The following is a 17552-nucleotide window of genomic DNA, read 5'->3' as shown; positions in this document are numbered from 1 at the left end:
GCCTGATAAAATGATGGAACTAGGCTACCAGCACATGGAGAGAAGACAGCCAAGGAGGAGTCTCAGCAGAGGTCAGCCCTGCTGGTACTTTGATCTCAGACATCAGCCTCTTTAACTGTGAGAGATAGGTTCTCAGACTACCATATATATCATGCTTGGTTATAGCAGTTCTAGCAAACTACTACACCATTTGCTTAACTTTTTAAAAATAGTCTGCTGTAGACACCTAATATGACTCCCTTCTTCTATCCACGCGACCAATCCCTACGCATTTCTCAGCACCCAACAGTTGTTGGCTCCTCGCTGAAACCTGAGTTCAGAGCTCTGTTCCACCTTCCCATTCAAAGAGGATGACAGCTCTGCATGCTTTTGAAGCCTAGTGCTGACTCCAGCAAGAAGATGAGGCTGCCTGGTGACTCGTATTCTACAAAGTGGGCCTCCTGGTGCAGTGCAGATGGCGCACGCAGACCTTGTTAAGAGAATGACCCGAGAACATATGATCATTCCTACTTGGGTCCAGGGCCTTGCCAAACCTCATTTTGTTCTGGCTTAGCTCACTTACAGCTCATGTCCTATACTAATCCTCTGTGAGATTATCTTTCCTTTCTACAAGCTGACCTAGCCTCACAGCCTACCAGTATGATAAAACAACAAGCACTGAACTATTACTTAAGGACATTTTTCTTTATATAATTAAAATCACTTTCCCAGTCACTGAAACTGTTCCATGGTTTATGTATTTGAAGTATGTCATTTTTTTATCTTAAGGGTAATAACTCAAATAAATTGCCAACTTTTGGAAATAATGATGCCACTTCATTGTTCAAAAGCCTTAGAGATGAAGTCTTTAGTTAACAAACTAGCACCAGTCAGTCCCTCCTCCCTGAGAAAAATTAGCTAGACCTGTATTAACATTTCTCAATAAAGCCCTAACTGTCAAGAGACATGCCATCTTGACTATAATGATAGGATCAGCAACTGTGGAATAGTGAAGGACCCAGACTTGGAGCCAGATCCTGCTGGGAAGACTGTAATTACCATGCCAAACAGCAGGGCCAGAGTCTCGAAATCAATCCACTCCACCACGTGGGTCAGGCTGGGTCTCTGTAATCAAAGCACAAATTTGCCAATTAATCCTGTGCATCAACCTACTGAGCAAAGCCCTAAAAATGGGCTGCCCTTACTGCAAACGCAGACATCGGGCCAAAGCTGGAAACACTGCATCCACTTGCCTTTGAAGTTGAATTCTATCACACTGCTGAATAACACTCATGACCCAGTGCATCTGTCACATCCGAAGTATCCATGAACAAAAGGGAGGGGATCTAATCGTAGAAGCTCCAGGAAGAATTATTGCCCGGACTGCTGGTTTGGTCTTCCTCAGTGGGGTGGCATGACTGACCCTGTCTATTCTACTCTCCAAGTGCCACTAGAACAAAGTGTGAAGTGAGGGACTGCCAGAACCTAGCCAGCCTGGGAAAGGGCAGTTCACTGAGTACCCAGGGGGCTTCTTGATGCATGTGCCTGCTATATGCCAGAAGAGCAAGTTTCCAAATGAAACGCTATTTGAATCATACTCGTGAGAAGAAGGTGCCTGACTCAGAGACCTGTTAGCATGTTAGCATTCCTTCTAGGCTCTGCCCAACCGTTACCTAGCAATAGCAGGTAGACCCGGCTGGCTATAAAAGGGACTATTTGGCTTCTCTTTTCTCTCTCTCTGATCCTTTTGTCACTCTGACTCTTCTCTCTCTCTCTCTCTCTCTCTCTCTCTCTCTCTCTCTCTCTCTCTCTCTCTCTCTCCTCTTTCCCTCTCTCTCTCCTCCCCCCCATGTGTTCCCAGCCAGCCTCTTCTTTCTCCTTTCTCTCTCTGTCCTCTGGTCCCTCTCTTTCTCTGCCTCTACTCCCTTCTCAACTCCCTTTCCCTTCCCCTAACTAAACTCTATTCTATACTAGACCCTTAGAATGGCCGATACCTCAGGGGAGAGATGCCTCAGCCTGGGCCTGCTGGAGCCCTCCCTCCCTCCACAACATACTAGTCTATAGGAAACATACCATTGGTTGTATAAAATCTATCAGAGGCAATCTCACTCCAGCCCAGATAGCACCCCATATCCACGGACAACATCCTTCTTGAGCAGCCCCCACTTTCCCATGCTAGCGGTGTCAACTTCCCTAAGTCAGTTCCTGTAGGGGATTGGTTCCAATGCTTTGTCTTAATTCAGCTCTCAAAGCCGCACTTGCAGACCTGAGGGTCCCTGCCCCTAGCTGGCTTCCACTGATTTTTAAGAATTGCTATACAGCCGGTGACTGGGCAGAAAGTCAAGTGGACGCCATTATTTATATCTGGGTATCTCCGGGGCCTGCAATGCCACAGAACAAAGCTTCATCCCTGATTGGCCCACCTCCATGCCCCCACACTGGGTAAATGCATACCTAGGGAGGCTTTCTCCAGCCCGAATGGAGGCGATCACAACATAGATGAGTGTGTGTTTATATCCAGTGACAACTTTCTTAAACCAAGTTTGTCAGGTCATGCCTCTATGAATTGTGGGCAAAAGGCATGGAAACATCACCTGAAACAATTTGAAACAACTAATACACCCTGGGTCTGGCACTTTATCTGGTAGAAAGCCAGTAAATCAAACATAACAACTCACATCACCAACCACAGCCAAGGCTGCAAGTGCTGCAAGTGCTCCCAACATGGCTGCCAGGGTTCTGTGGACAACCTGGAAAAGAAGACACGAAAAGCGTGGACTGACATGTGAGTGCTCCATGTGTATCCGATGAAAAAAGACATCCAGGGCATTGATAATTTTAGCAGTCCAGAGAGACCCACGACCACCAGCAGCCTAGGTTCTTGGGAAGTTGCTCCCATCTCCAGAATGACTGTGAAAGGATGCTCAAGGAAGTCTACAGTAAAGGGTCATTAATTACTTACCAGGTTCTCTTTAGGCAACAGAACCTTTAGTTTAAGGACATAAATCAGCCCTTTTCAATTACTAAGACTACTTTTAAGTCAGCACACAGAAACCTGCCTTATCTAATTGAGACTTTCAGCATATAACCGAATCACAAAAAGAATTCTTGCCTATTTAGTTTCAATCCAGTGGACATGGAATTTCTAATGCCAAATAGGTTGGAAATGTGATCCTGCATACACTGCCACTGAGAAGGCAAAATGCTAAAGCAACTGCTGAAAAGAGTTTCTTAAAAACGTAAACACAAGTTTTCCACATAGTTTAACAATTCTACTAGGACACGCCTAAACACAAGTGAAAGCATGTATCACATTAAAGGCATGAATGCTCTGAACAGTTATTCACAATAGGCCAAATCTGGAAATTTCTGTGTCCATTTGTACACTGGATTCGAACTTCACTTTCAAGTAATTTTATGTCTATGTTTTAAAAAATATTCAATGTTCAGACTTTTAAGGGTTATTATAGTTGCTTTATTATTTTTATCATCATCATCATCATCATTATCACCTTGGTTTTTGGATTTTTTCAAGACAGAGTTTCTCTGTGTAGCCCTGGCTGACCTGAAACTCACTTTGTAGATCAGGCTGGCCTCGAACTCAAAGCTCCACCTGCTTCTGCCTCTTGAGTGCACTACAAGTACCTGGCACTATATTTGTTTTAAATATAAGGACCTAAAACTTAACACATAGCTACAAAATTATACCAATCATTTGCATTCTGCTTTTCAGTTTCAACTGATGGTGTGCATTAACACTTCCTCCTTCTAATGTGATGCTTAAGTCCTAGACAGTGATCTGGACAAAATTCCTCCTCAGCTTTCCAATTACAGAAAACGAACCTCAAGTTGAGTGAGGTCACACGGAGAATGAGTAGCCTCAGGGAGAGGAATCTGTGAGCTGGGGGAGTTTAGGGTAGGGGAGGAGTTGAAAAAGCCAGGATGCTAGCAGGGTCTCTGAAAAGGACAACAGACACCTGTGATACTGAAGGGTGTGGGAGCCAGCATGCACTTTGGTGTGCTAATAGGTGCCACCACAGGTAGCCACATGTCCCTCCTACCTTTTGGGATTCGTGGAAATGGAGTTTCCCTTGAACCTGACAAATCTAAATCTGTGTTCCCAGCCCACGCATACTCAAACTTGGTTCCAGAATAAACTATATTTTTTACTCTATTTAAAGTGAGAGCTATGGGGTTTTCAGCCCATTAATTTATTTACTTATTCATTTTACATCCTGATCGCTGTCCCCTCTCCCAGTCCCCAACTCACGGCCCCTCTCCCCTACCCTCCCCTTTCACCTTTGAGAATGGGAGATTTCCCCGCCTCCACGGGTACCAGAAAGCTCTAGCACCTCAAGTCACTGCACATCCTCTCCCATTGAGTTCAGACAAGGTAGCCCAGTCAAGATCCACAGGCAGGCAACAGTAAGATAGCCACAGCAGTTGTTGAGGGACCCAAATGACAGCCAATCTGCACTTCTGCTACATATGTGGAGTAGAAGGCTAGGTCCAGCCCATGTAAGCTTTTTGGTTAGTGGCTCAAGTCTTTGGGAGGCCCCAAAGGTCCAGGTTAGTTGACTCTGTTGATCTTCTTGTGGAGACCCTATCCCTTCCGAGTTCTTCAATCCTTCCCCTAACTCTTTTCCAAGACTTCCCGAGCTCTGTCTAATGTCTGACTATGGCTCTCTGCTTCTGTTTTGCTCTGTAGCAGCTGGGTTAAGCCTCTCAAAGGACAGTTATGCTAGGCTCCTGTCTGTGAATCCAGGCTGACAAAAAGATACAAAAACTGCATGAGGCTCCAAGGTAGTTGAAGGAGGAAGGCAGGCCTGTGATGTATCCCTATATCGGTACAGTTTGCTACTGCCTTAGGACATATATGAATGCAGTAGCTTAGGGGGTTTACTTTCTGCAGATCTGTTCCCCTGCAATCTCAAAGCAACGAGTACCAAGGACGATTGGTATGTTGACGTCATCAGAAACTTCCAGCTCCTAATTGCCTGCAGCCACTATCAGAGGGTCAGCTTTCCTGTCTGGAGTTTCTCAGCTCAGCTGAGGCTTTCGGGGTCATTAATGCTTCATTGGCAAGGGGCGGGGGTGCCTTCAGAACTATTTGGCATTAGTCGTCTGGTACTCCTTGAATGCCTAATTTTATGATTTTTTTTTTCCTGCTTCTCCCATGATCTTACCAAGCCTTTACCTCTTGATTCTTCTAGATGTCTCTGGATGCTCTCTCTCTCTCTCTCTCTCTCTCTCTCTCTCTCTCTCTCTCTCTCACACACACACACACACACACACACACACACACACANCACACACACACACACACACACACACACACACACACACATACACATACACACTAAAACCCTTCCCCTTCTCCACAGCATGGAATGATCGTGTCAGCAGTTTCCTTACTGTGCCCCTTCACAGACAATAATGATAAAGACTCCAGATACAAGAGACATTTGTTTCCCTTGATCCAAAAGGGTAGAGGTGTCAGAGGGAACACTCCACAGTGTGCAAGGGCCTTACAGGCAAACTCAGAAAACATTCCCTGTTCCTGGCTAAGAAGAAAATCTACTGGATCTCCTGGGAAGACATTCATTGGGGGGTTGGTCACCCAGTGTCTGGAGCACCCTCGTGTTTGTGTAAACATGAACAAAAATTCTGAGACCCAATGAAAGAAGATCTGGGGGGTAGGTGAGGGGCATTGGAAAAAATTCTTCCAAAAACAATACATGATCCTGTTTCAAAATATACCTTTCCTAGAGAACATAGATGGCACTTTTCTCAGCGGAGAGAAGAAAGTGAGAGGAGGGAGACAGACAGACAGAGAGAGAGAGAGAAAGAGAGAGAAAGAGAGAGAGAGAGAGAGAGAGAGAGAGAGAGAGAGAGAGAGAGAGAGAGAGAGATTAAAGAGTGTTTAAAGATAAGCCATCATCTAGAACTTGGGGTGTGAATATTTTACCTTGTGAGTATTTGGAAGAACAAGAGATCTATCTAAGTGTAACCTGGCTTTAGGGTTCCCTCAGTGGGGAATTTTACTAACTCCAAAATGGTTTCTCCTTCATGTTTAACCAGGTCCTGGGCAGTTAAATTTTTAAAGATCACCAGTGGGCAGCCTTCTTAATTAAAATGAAGAATGATCTGATTTAAAATTAATTAAAATGGTAATTTGTAATAAGAAGTCTACACAAACTACATGTGAGTTAAAATGAGATACTAAAAATAAGGAATTGATTTTTGTAAAAAGTTTTTTACAATTTATATTAAAACTAAAGACAACTTCTAAAATTAGCACCCTACTTGTTGGAACATGGTCCAAGTATGGAGCTGTGTGAGGAGAATTCTGAGTGCTTATGAGAACACTCCAAGAAAGCAAGGCAATAAAAACACAGAACTGGTCTCAGAATGTGCTTTTGTGTCCCTCCCATGTGTAGTGGATTTACTTCAGATTATTCTAATTGTTATGAAATAAATTACTTTGAGATCCATTATCCACAAACACTTGATTTGCATACCTACGTATGCACCTAAAGTCATACAGTTGTGTGAAAATTCCTTTCGTGAAAACAGATTGTACGTGAGGAAAAGTTTAAGATGCTGAGATCCAGGTTACAACTTAAAAGTTCATGTTATACGATCTGGTGTATAAATAGATGCCACATGCTGGCTACTGTAACAACAAATGCTTACAGCAATACAAGAGTAAACAACAGGGAAGAAAAAAAGAGGAAAGTGAATAATATCAAATATAGATCTAGTTGGTTATTTCGAATAACATTAGTGCTTTGAACCTAAACCTCACTCTCACTTGGAATCGGTTTTTTTCTGGCCTCTGCCTCACCCTATCTTCAGACATGAGTAATCGCCCCGATTAAGAAATAATCACCCAGACTAAGCAATCTTCTGTGATATCTGGCCTTGTTGGAACTGCTTTGAGGAGCTGCAGGAAGCTTACGGTATTGAAATTTCAGGTCTTGTGGCAAACAGATAGAGCATGATGTATACCCCAGACATCCTGAATCTTTTAACTTGTTGGAAGTTTTAACCATGAGTGGTGCTAGAGATCACATAGTATCTCTCATATTCAAATGTGTGTTCCCTCTGCCAGAGGACATATGTTCAACAATGTTTCTGAAATCCCAGATGCTAGCTAAAATCACCTTAAAAGATCTAACAGGAAGCTCTAGATGGTGCTCACACTTGTAATATCAGCCTTTCGATGGCTAAGACTGGAGATCTGCAGTAAGTTCCTGGCAACCTGATCTACACAGTGAGTTCCAGACATCCTGATCTACACAGTGAGTTCCAGACATTCTGATCTATCTATACAGTGAGTTCCAGACATCCTGGTCTACACAGTGAGTTCCAGACATTCTGATCTACACAGTGAGTTCCAGACATTCTGATCTATCTATACAGTGAGTTACAGACATCCTGGTCTACACAGTGAGTTCCAGACATTATGATCTATCTACACAGTGAGTTACAGACATCCTGGTCTACACAGTGAGTTCCAGACATTCTGATCTATCTACACAGTGAGTTCCAAACATCCTGGTTGACACAATGAATATCAGCCATCCTGAGCTACACAATGAAACATTGTCTCATTGCCTCTTCTGAAAGATGGGATGAATAGGTGAAAGAAGGGAGAATTGCATGTCCTTATGGTGAAATAAATCAAAGAACTCCTGCTGAAACACTGGCCCAGAACATAAACATTATCTGAGATTGATAAATACTATTAAGTGTTAAACGATGTTAAGATTGTTAGTGTGTATTATGCTTTAGTTAAATCTTTATTATAAATATCTTGTTAATGTTTTCTACAAATAATTACAAACATCAAAAGTGGTGATTTGGCAGGCCCCACCCTTCCTTGTACCTAACAATCTTGATTGTAGAATTGTCAACCTAGCAGCTACTTTACTGGCAACTGGCTACACTGGCAACATGGCAGCCAGCTTTTTTATACACTTTGAAAGCACTCTATGGACACGTTAGTAGTTGCGGAGGACCCATCAGCACCACAACAGGAAATACATTTGTGTTATAAACATTCCAGACAAGTTGGTTCTACTAAAACTTGGGATGTGGAGACAGGGGGATCAGGAGTTCAAGGTAATCCTCAGCCACAAAGTGAGTTAAAGGGCAGCCTGGACTGCGTGAGATCTCAAAAAGAAACAAAGAGGGATGAAGAGCTGGCTGAGGGATTAAGAACAGTAGCTGCTCTTTCATAGGTCCTGAGTTCACTTCCAAGTGTCTACATGGTGACTCACAACCATAGTCTCACGGAATCAGATGACCTTTTCTGGTGGGCAGATAGATGTACATGCAGACAAAATATCCATAAACATAAAATAAATAAATCTTAAAAAAAAATAAGAAGGAAGGAAGGAGGGGGTCTTTAAGTATGAGCAGCCTTGATGAATTCTAGATGAGCCTGTTTACCCAGCTCTGAGACTGATACACACACAGATATTCATTTACATAAACATCTTCTCTGATTTGTGCAAACACTTTTGTCACATCCCCTCTCTGGCTGCCTCACTCAATTTTCAAGAAAGACCCTCTTGCCTTGTATGACCCCTGGAGTTGCAACACTAGGCCAAATGAAAGCTGTCTCCAAATGGCCTTTTTATAACTATGTTTGATCTGAATCATTAGCAGAGCAGACTGAGCTAGGGACATGAAGAGGCAGATATAGCAGCAACCACAAAGGTAGTGGCTGTGGTAGGAGTGGTAACTACAACAGTGATGGTGACTTGAGTGCAGCTGAAGGCCAGGGAGCAGCCATTAGGGAAAGAAAGAGCAGAAGCATTGGGAAAACAGGGGCTGATAAAGTCACAGCAATGGTAAGAGAAGGAGGAACACTTAAGGTAACAAAGGAAAGAAGGCTGTGAAGGGACAGAGAAGAGAAAGGGTGGCCTCTGGTTACTAAGAGTTCTCAGGAGTGGCCAAACATGAAGAACTAGAGAACTGTACTATGGGCCACACTGTCAGAGGCTGAGGGTCCTGACAGTGCAAGGCCTGGAAACTCTAAGCCTAGATGTCCAAGATGCTACAATGGATGATGTAGAACTGAGGGTCCCAGAATCCAAGCCTCATTTGAGATCGGTACTGGTTGCTTGTTGCTGTCCGCTGCTGACCCTGACTCCTGTTGAAAGCTAAGGACTACAATAGCTGTAAAGTTCCAGGAATGCTAGGGCTTATAGCCTCATCCGTAAGCCTCCGTGTAGCTCAGACAGAGCTGGAAACACCTCCTAAAGACTTGAATTGTTGCCTGATGCCTTTAGTTGTTGAGAGCCATACCAAACCAAAGCTTTCTCAGAGGTCTCGGTGAAAGGACAAAAGGAGCCTAGTTCTGTGTCCTTGCCCAAAGGCAGACTGAGCAAGAGCCAGTCTGAAGCTGGGGTCAGGACCTCAAAGATATTAAGGTTCCCGTGAATTTTTTCTTTTCCCCCTGAGGAGACTAGCATTATCAGTCCCCAAGCCATGTGCTCAGTCTCTAAGGCCCTGGAGATATTCTGTATTCTCTTTGAGCAACATTGCTTGACTCAATTTATGCTGGCTTGATCCCATTCCTCCCATTAAAAGTGTATATAAGATGCTGTGCTTCTTAGTAAACTTATTGGGTATCTGTTATAGCTTATGCAAGACTTCCTATGTTAAGCCCCAAACTTTCCTATCCTCTTATATCCTCATCTCTTGGTTGTCATCCCCTTAGGACCCGATCACTAAAGAACAACCCACGGATCCAGGTCCTTTCACCTTAGAGATCAGAGCTGTAAGCCTAATGTTAGTACAGGCCCTAGGCTTTGGCAACCAAAAACCTTTGACTGTCAGCACTGGAAGAGCGTCTCCTCATCTACTACAATGTATACCCTAGTACAAAAGGGTCTTAAACAGTTGTTCATAATAACAGTGCTTTTCTGAGAGCTGCAGGCCTCATATGTAGTACCCAGAGGGATGTAATATCAGCAATTCTGAAGCATAAATCCATCAATACACCCCCAACAACTGCTGAGGGTGGATAGAGTTGGAGGTGCCAGGAATCGGCCTTCGTGTCTCTATAGCGCTGTCCTTTATGTGAGAGCAGCTCTGCGGACTTAAAAACCCTGCATCCTATGCAGAGCAGAGCCTGGAAAGTTACAGCAAAGTCAATAGTATGCCATTGAAAGACATCGCCTGATATATTAAAATATGAAGTGATCCAAAGCAGAGTGCTTCAGAGGTTAAAAAAAAAAATCAATAAACTATGTGACAAAGGCCTTAAGGCAGAACTGAAGACCTCAAACAGCTAATGGATGAAATAAGAAGACAATATATGGCTTCTACATTATAAAGACAGGGACTACATTAAAGAGGGCAGATGTGCCTAAGGAGCGTGGGTAATTGTACCATATACATGAGTTCATGTAGGAACATAGAACTGTAATGTTCTCGGAGTGAATTCTGAAAAACTGGACTGGGGGTTAGTGGGTATAGGGGCTTTAAAATGGGGGAGGGAGGAATTGGGGTTAGTGTCTGGAATGTGGGATTCTGACTAATAGAGATCATGCACTGGACCATGAAACTGAATGACTAGGGTACTCAGCTCTGGAGCTGAGTACTGAGCTCTGGAACAGTACTCTGAGTGATACAGGGTTTGCCTGCTGGAACATGGACCTGGGAGGGGTTGGGGCTGACACTGCTGTAAGGGATTGAGACGAGTGCTGGAACATGAAACTGAGGAATAATAGTAGTTCTAGACCATAGAGCTCTGACAGATACTGGTGGTTTCTAGAACTTGGAGTTATGATGGATAGTGGTAGACTATAGAACATGGAGCTGTGAGGGGTATGAGTGGGTGCTAGAACACGGAGCTGGAAAGACTAGGAGGAAGGTTCCAGAACCTGTAAGTGGCTTGGTAGTTTCTGTAACAGTTGTCTTTAAAGTGTGGGGTTGCCTTATAAGACCCTAATTACCTTCCCCTGGCTTCTTCTCTCCAAAGCACTTGTATTAGGTTGCAGCCGCATGGAATCCCTAGTCCACTGTGTCTGTCACTTCTAGAGGCTGCTTTTCTGCCTTGATGTGTCATCAGGTTTTGGTGTTTGTACTTGTTGATATGTTTTATCTGATATGTCTCATAACAAAACTTCTCACACACTGTATGACCAATAGAGAATACATATTCAAAAATTCGAGTACTTTCTTTTGAGGTTCTGCCTTCCAAATTCTAGGTTAATTCTCTTGCCTGACTATATTTTCTAGCATCATAGATCCTCAAGTTTCTATGCATTTCCAGAAATGATCTGTTGTAGCTGTCGAACATAAAAATAAACTCTCAGCTGTGGTTTCAGACTGGAAACAGTGAAACTATGTAAACAAGATCACACAGTTATAAGCTGTGTACATGAGCATGCTCCCTGGCCAACCACACTACGGGTGCTTTCAGTAACTAACCCTGCATCACCTGAAAGGAGAGATTGCATAGATCATTAAAAAAAGAAAAGAAAAGAAAAAGAGTGTCTTGAATCTCTCAATACTAAGTTCTTGAGATACAGAGTTCTATTATATATCATAAATGTCTCAATAAAAGCTTAGGTATGGAGCTGAATCAGAGAATGCATGGCTATGATTCTAGCTTTGCAGAATCACAAAAGCTAATCTATTCGCTCTTCCAAAAATAAACTCACAAGGTGCAGGTACTACCAAAACCTGGTTTTTCGTGTAACTGCATCCTTAAAATACACAAAGTTACACAGCATGAAACTAATCCAGGACTGAGGAGAAAGTACAGAAGGCAGAACTCAAGAGGGTCTTGTCAAGCCCAACAAAAGAATAACTGTTTCCCTGTGGCCAAAGCATGTACACCCTCGCCTGTGCAATGAAAGTACGTGGGTCCTACAGTCACAGGGCCACAAATGGGAACATTTGAAAGCAGGAGGTGGACAGCAGTGGAGATGCAGGAGACAGTGAGCCCTGCCTTCCTGTCAGGGACCATTTCTATCTCTCCCCTGCAGTTGTATGCATCTCCTAGTGCATGACCGTGCACAAAATGAAAGGAGAGGTGGGACGCTCACTGTGTATCTCAGGCCACAACACCTTCTCATTGAGCAGGCTCGCCAGTTGCAAAGTTCCCAGAAAATCTTCCTTACTAGGAGACAGTGGGAGTTAGGAGTGACCGAGGGGACCCAGCTGGTGAAACAGTCCAAACATAAATCATATCAACAAAAGCAGAGATAGCACAAGCCTCATGTGGGCCAGCATTCTTCGACTTGGTCTAGCTTTCGAATTAGTCATCCTTCCCAAAGGCTGGGCTGGGTAGCACACCCATTGTACATAAAATTGGATTTTCCACCAATACAATCCATGTGCATAACACACACACACACACACACACACACACACACACACACACACACATATCCCTGTCTTCATAGATCCATTTATTAAAATAGCCCAAGGAAGATTGCCCAGTCATTTTTAGTTCTAAATATATTTTTAAGGCAAATTGGCATCATAAGTCTTTTAGGTCAAGATCATAATAACAGGAGGGTCTCAGAAGCCATACTCTGCCACCCTGTCCCTTCCCCACTTGTAAGGCACTTCAGGAAGAGAGATGATGGATAGCTGCATTGTTTCTAGGTGTCTAGATACCACATTCAGGAGAAAGGAGTTCTGCTAGTCTTCATGTCCCATGTTGTGAGCCATATGAATTTTACCTCTGTCTGGACTGCTTGACTGCTGCACTCATCCTGGCATATGACCCTGTCAGAGAACTATCTCCTAGAGGAGGTTGGATGAGGAGAATCAAAGACCAGATCCTGGTAAAGAAGGAGGTGGGATATACCCATCAGAATTTGTGCTGTGCTGACAGCACCTGCCCTTATTTCTAGATATACTCAGTCCTTGGAGAAACAAACTCATAAGCTCTCATACAAGTGAAAGGCTAGACTAGTCATGAAGATTGCACCAGGGACAGCAACAAAAGGGGGCACCCTGAACTCCTCAGATATACACACATGATATCATAAATTTACTCACTGGTCTTACCTGGCATCCACACATATAGTCATACATAGTAACAACATCGCCAACATGTTCACACCAACCCACATGCTCACAGACACACATAATAGAGCCTCGTTCATTTCTGTGTTCATGCCCACTAGTCTTATACTCAGGCTGCTTTTCTTATTGCAAGCCCATCACTGGTGAGTCTAGTTCTCATATCACCCCTCCAAACCATTGTTCTGTACTCAGATCTTCAAAGACTGACTAGGCCGATTCAGATCATTTATACGTACCATATATGTAGACATCTTGAGGATGGGTATTCATTAGTCTGTTGATGCAACATGAAGAAGACCTACACTAGGGGCTCTGTCTAGACAATAGACTCCCTGTAGATGTTTATGCATACTTTGGGAAGCACTATAGTGGAGGAGAAGCAGGGACTTCAAAAGCATCCATTGAAGATGGAGCCCTTGCTCTGCCATTTCTGAGACACTCTAGACAGGAGAGTTAACTTCACTAATAGTACCTGTGTGTGCAAATTTATCAGTTTTCATGAAATTCAACAGTAAAAGACAAACAGAGGTGATCTGGTTAGGGATCAGCAATTGGCTGCAGGAGTGATCTGAGTTTCTGCTCTGCAAACTATTACAAAAAGCAACCATAGGCAATAGGCCTCAGAGTTGCTGCTAGGACCAGCACTGGGCTGTGCACATTACAGTTTGAAAGGTGACCTCCTCCCTCTCTTTCCAATGATTCTTCCCTCTATAAATGAGAGACAACTGGATAATGAAAGGATTCCTCTCTTAAGGAGTTAAATTTATAACAAAAATTTCAAATATATTTTAATTAAAATATAATTAGACCCCACCAAAAATGGATGAGGGTTCCTCTTTCTCCACATCCTTGCTTGCATCTGCTGTCACCTGAGATTTTGGTATTAGCCATTCTGACTGGTGTGAGGTGGAATCTCAGGGTTGTTTTGATTTGCATTTCCCTGATGACTAAGGATGTTGAACATTTCTTGAGGTGCTTCTCAGCCATTTGAGTTTCCTCAGTTGAGAATTCTTTGTATAGCTCTGTACCCCATTTTTAATAGGGTTACTTGGTTCTCTGGAGTCTAACTTCTTAAGTTCTTTGTATATATTGGATATTAGCCCTCTATTGGATGTAGGATTGATAAAGATTTTTTCCCAATCTGTTAGTAGCCATTTTGTCCTATTGACAGTATTCTTTGCTTTACAGAAGCTTTGCAATTTTATGAGGTCCCATTTGTTGAATCTTTTTTAATTGTTGTTTTGTTTTGTTTTGTTTTGTTTCCATTTGTTGTTTCTTCATCTTAGAGCATAAGCCATTGGTGTTCTGTTCAGGAACTTTTCTCCTATGCCCATGTATTTGAGACTTTTCTTCACTTTCTCTTCTATTAGATTCAGTGTATCTGGTTTTATGTGGAGGTTCTTGATCCATTTGGACTTGAGCTTTGTACAAGGAGATATGAATGGATCAATTTGCATTCTTCTACATGTTGACCACCAGTTGTGCCAGCACCATTTGTTGAAAATGCTGTCTTTTTTCCAATGAATGGTTTTAGCTCCTTTGTCAAAGATCAAGTGACCATAGGTGTGTGGGTTCATTTCTGGGCCTTCAATTCTATTCCATTGATTTATCTGCCTGTCACTGTACTAATACAGTGCAGTTTTTATCACAATTTCTCTCTAATGCCGTTTGAGGTCAGGGATGGTGATTCCCCCAGAAGTTCTTTTATTGTTGAGAATAGTTTTTTGCTATCCTGGGTTTTTTGTTACTCCAAATGAATTTGAGAATTGCTCTTTCTAACTCTATGAAGAATTCAGTTGAAATTTTGATGGGATTGCATTGAATCTGTAGATTGCTTTCAGCAAGATAGCCATTTTTACTATATTGATCCTTCTAATCCATGAACATGGGAGATCTTTCCATCTTCTGAGGTCTTCTTCAATTTCTTTCTTTAGAGACTTGAAGTTCTTGTCATACAGATCATTTACTTATTTGGTTAGAGTCACACCAAGATATTTTATATTGTTTGTGACTATTGTGAAGGGTGTCATTTCCCTAATTTCTTTCTTAGCCCATTTATCCTTTGATGATAGGAAAACTACTGATTTGTTTGAGTTAATTTTATATCCAGCCACTTTGCTGAAGTTGTTTATCAGGTTTAGGAGTTCTCTGGTGGAATTTTTTGAGTCACTTAAGTATACTATCATATTATCTGCAAAGAATATTTTATTGATTTAGTGATATTTTGACTTCTTCCTTTCCAATTTGTGTGGTACATTTACCCAATGGAATACTACTCAGCTATTAAAAACAATTACTTCATGAAATTTGCAGGCAAACAGATGGAACTTGAAAATATCATCCTATTTTCTTCATTTACATTTCAAATGTTATCCCCTTTCCTAATTTCCTCTTTGAAAGTCCCCTATACCCTTCCCCTGCTCTGCTCCCCAACCCACCCACTCCCACTTCCTGGCCCTGGCATTCCCCTGTGCTGGGGCATATAATCTTCACAAGACCAATGGCCTCTCCTTCCATTGATGGGCAAGTAGGCCATCCTCTGCTACATATGCAACTAAGATACAGGCAGGCAGATTTCTGAGTTCAAGGCCAGCCTGGTCTACAGAGTGAGTTCAAGGACAGCCAGAGCTAAACAGAGAAACCCTGTCTCAAAAAGCCAAAAAATGAGAGAGAGAGAGAGAGAGAGAGAGAGAGAGAGAGAGAGAGAGAGAGAGAGAGTATCTTATCAGTTAATTTAGCAGCAGCCCTGCCACCTGTAACTATGGCAGCAAGCAGGTTTCAGCCAGCTCCCCACTAGAGGCTGCCTGGTCCACTGGCTTTACAGTAACTTTGAATTCAGAAGATGGGCATATTGCTTGCTGATGTAGATTATGAGCCTTAAAGGAAAGTTTTAATTACTGGGGTCTCATAAATTAAAAAAAAAAAGTATCAAAACTGATGCAGAGACCCACAGTGGGTGGAGCTTGAAGAATCCTGTGGAAGAGGGAGAGGAAGGATTGAAGGAGATGCCACAAGAAATCCTACAGAGCCGACTCACCTGGGCCTATGGGGGTTCACGGAGACTGAATTTCCAACCAGAAGCAGGAGTGGGATGGACCTAGGCCCTCTACACACATGGCAGCAGTTGTGAGGCTGGGTCTCCATGTACAAATCTAAAGTGAGAACAGGGACTGTCTGAGTGCACTGTCTGCCTTTGGATCCAGTTCCACTAACTGCGCTGCCTTCTAGCCTCAATGAAAGGTTGCACTAGTTTTGCTGAGGCTTGATATGAAGATTTTTGTCTGTTGTCGATGGTAGTCCCCCCCTTTTCTAGGAAGAAGAAGAGGAGGGGTGAGTGAAAGGAAGGGGAGATGGAGGAAGTGGAAGGAGGGAAGGGAAGGGAGTTGTGATGGGGATGTAAAGTGAATAAATAATGTAGTCAAAATCAAAAAAAAAAAGAAAAATAAAAAGGAAATATCATCCTGAGTGTGGTAACTCAGTCACAAAAGAACACACATGGTATGTACTCACTGATAAGAGTATATTAGACCAAAAGTTCAGAATATCCAAGAATCAGTTCACAGACATTATGAAGCCCAAGAAGAAGGAAGACCAAAATGTGGATGGCAAATACAAAAGCGAATGCTCGCAGCCGACCATTGGACTGAGCACAGTCCAATGAAGGAGCTAGAGAAGGGATTGAAGGAGATGAGGGGGTTTTCAGCCCCATGGAGGGAACAACAGTGTCAACCAGTCAGAGCCCACCCTAGAACTCCCAGCAACTGTACCACCAACCAAAGAGTACACATGGAGGGACCCATGGCTCTGGCCACATATGTGGCAGAGGATGGCCTTGTTGGACATCAGTGGGAGGAGAAGCCCTTGGGCCTGAGGGGATTTGATGCTCCAGTATAGGGAAATGCCATGGAGGGAATACAGGAGTGGGTGAGCGGGCACCTTCATAGAGGGAGGGGAGGGGATGGGATAGAGGGTTTTTGAAGGGAAGACCTGGAAAGGGGAAAACATTTGAAATGTAAATAAAGAAAATATCCAATAAAAAGGCACATATCAAAAAAAAGAAAAGAAAGGGAAAGAAAAGAAAAAGAAATACAAGTGCATGATTTTCCTCTTCCCTCAAACCTCTTACATGTCCTTTATTACCCATGTTCTCTCTCAAACTCATGACCTCTTTTTCTTTAATTATTATTACTACACACACACACACACACACACACAATCACATTCCAATCTTCTGAGTCTATGTTGCTTGTATGTATATGTTTTGGGGGTGACCATTTGGTATTGAAAAACCAGCTCAGCTCTCTTGCTCTCTTACTCTCTTGCTCTCTTACTCTCTTGCCTCCTTGTTCCCCCTCTCCCTCCATTCCCTTCTCCCCTCTCTCCACGTGGCCATGGCCAGCCTCTACTTCTACTTCTCTACTCTCTCCTTCTCCCTGCCTTTCTCTGCCTCTACTGCCCTCCCCATGCCCTGAATAAACTCTATTCCATGGTAAAAAAAAAAAAAAAAAAAA

The 17552-nt window shown here is 42.9% G+C and overlaps 1 protein-coding gene across 1 annotated transcript in view; it reads right to left on the bottom strand.

The window, feature by feature from the left end:
- Nucleotides 1-17552, bottom strand: part of Oca2 (OCA2 melanosomal transmembrane protein) — a 254536-nt gene that overhangs the window by 189163 nt on the left and 47821 nt on the right. Inside the window, exons 8-9 of the mRNA XM_029541048.1 lie at nt 2658-2729; nt 1039-1104 (exon numbers count right to left, since the gene is read on the bottom strand). Of these exons, the coding sequence (XP_029396908.1) occupies nt 1039-1104; nt 2658-2729 (138 nt within the window). The remainder of the gene's footprint in view (nt 1-1038; nt 1105-2657; nt 2730-17552) is intronic.

The sequence above is a fragment of the Mus pahari genome, chromosome 1 (genome assembly GCF_900095145.1).
Source record: "Mus pahari chromosome 1, PAHARI_EIJ_v1.1, whole genome shotgun sequence".
NCBI lineage: Eukaryota > Metazoa > Chordata > Mammalia > Rodentia > Muridae > Mus > Mus pahari.
Note: the sequence above shows the minus strand (reverse complement) of the source record. Positions and strands in the feature narration are given on the sequence as shown.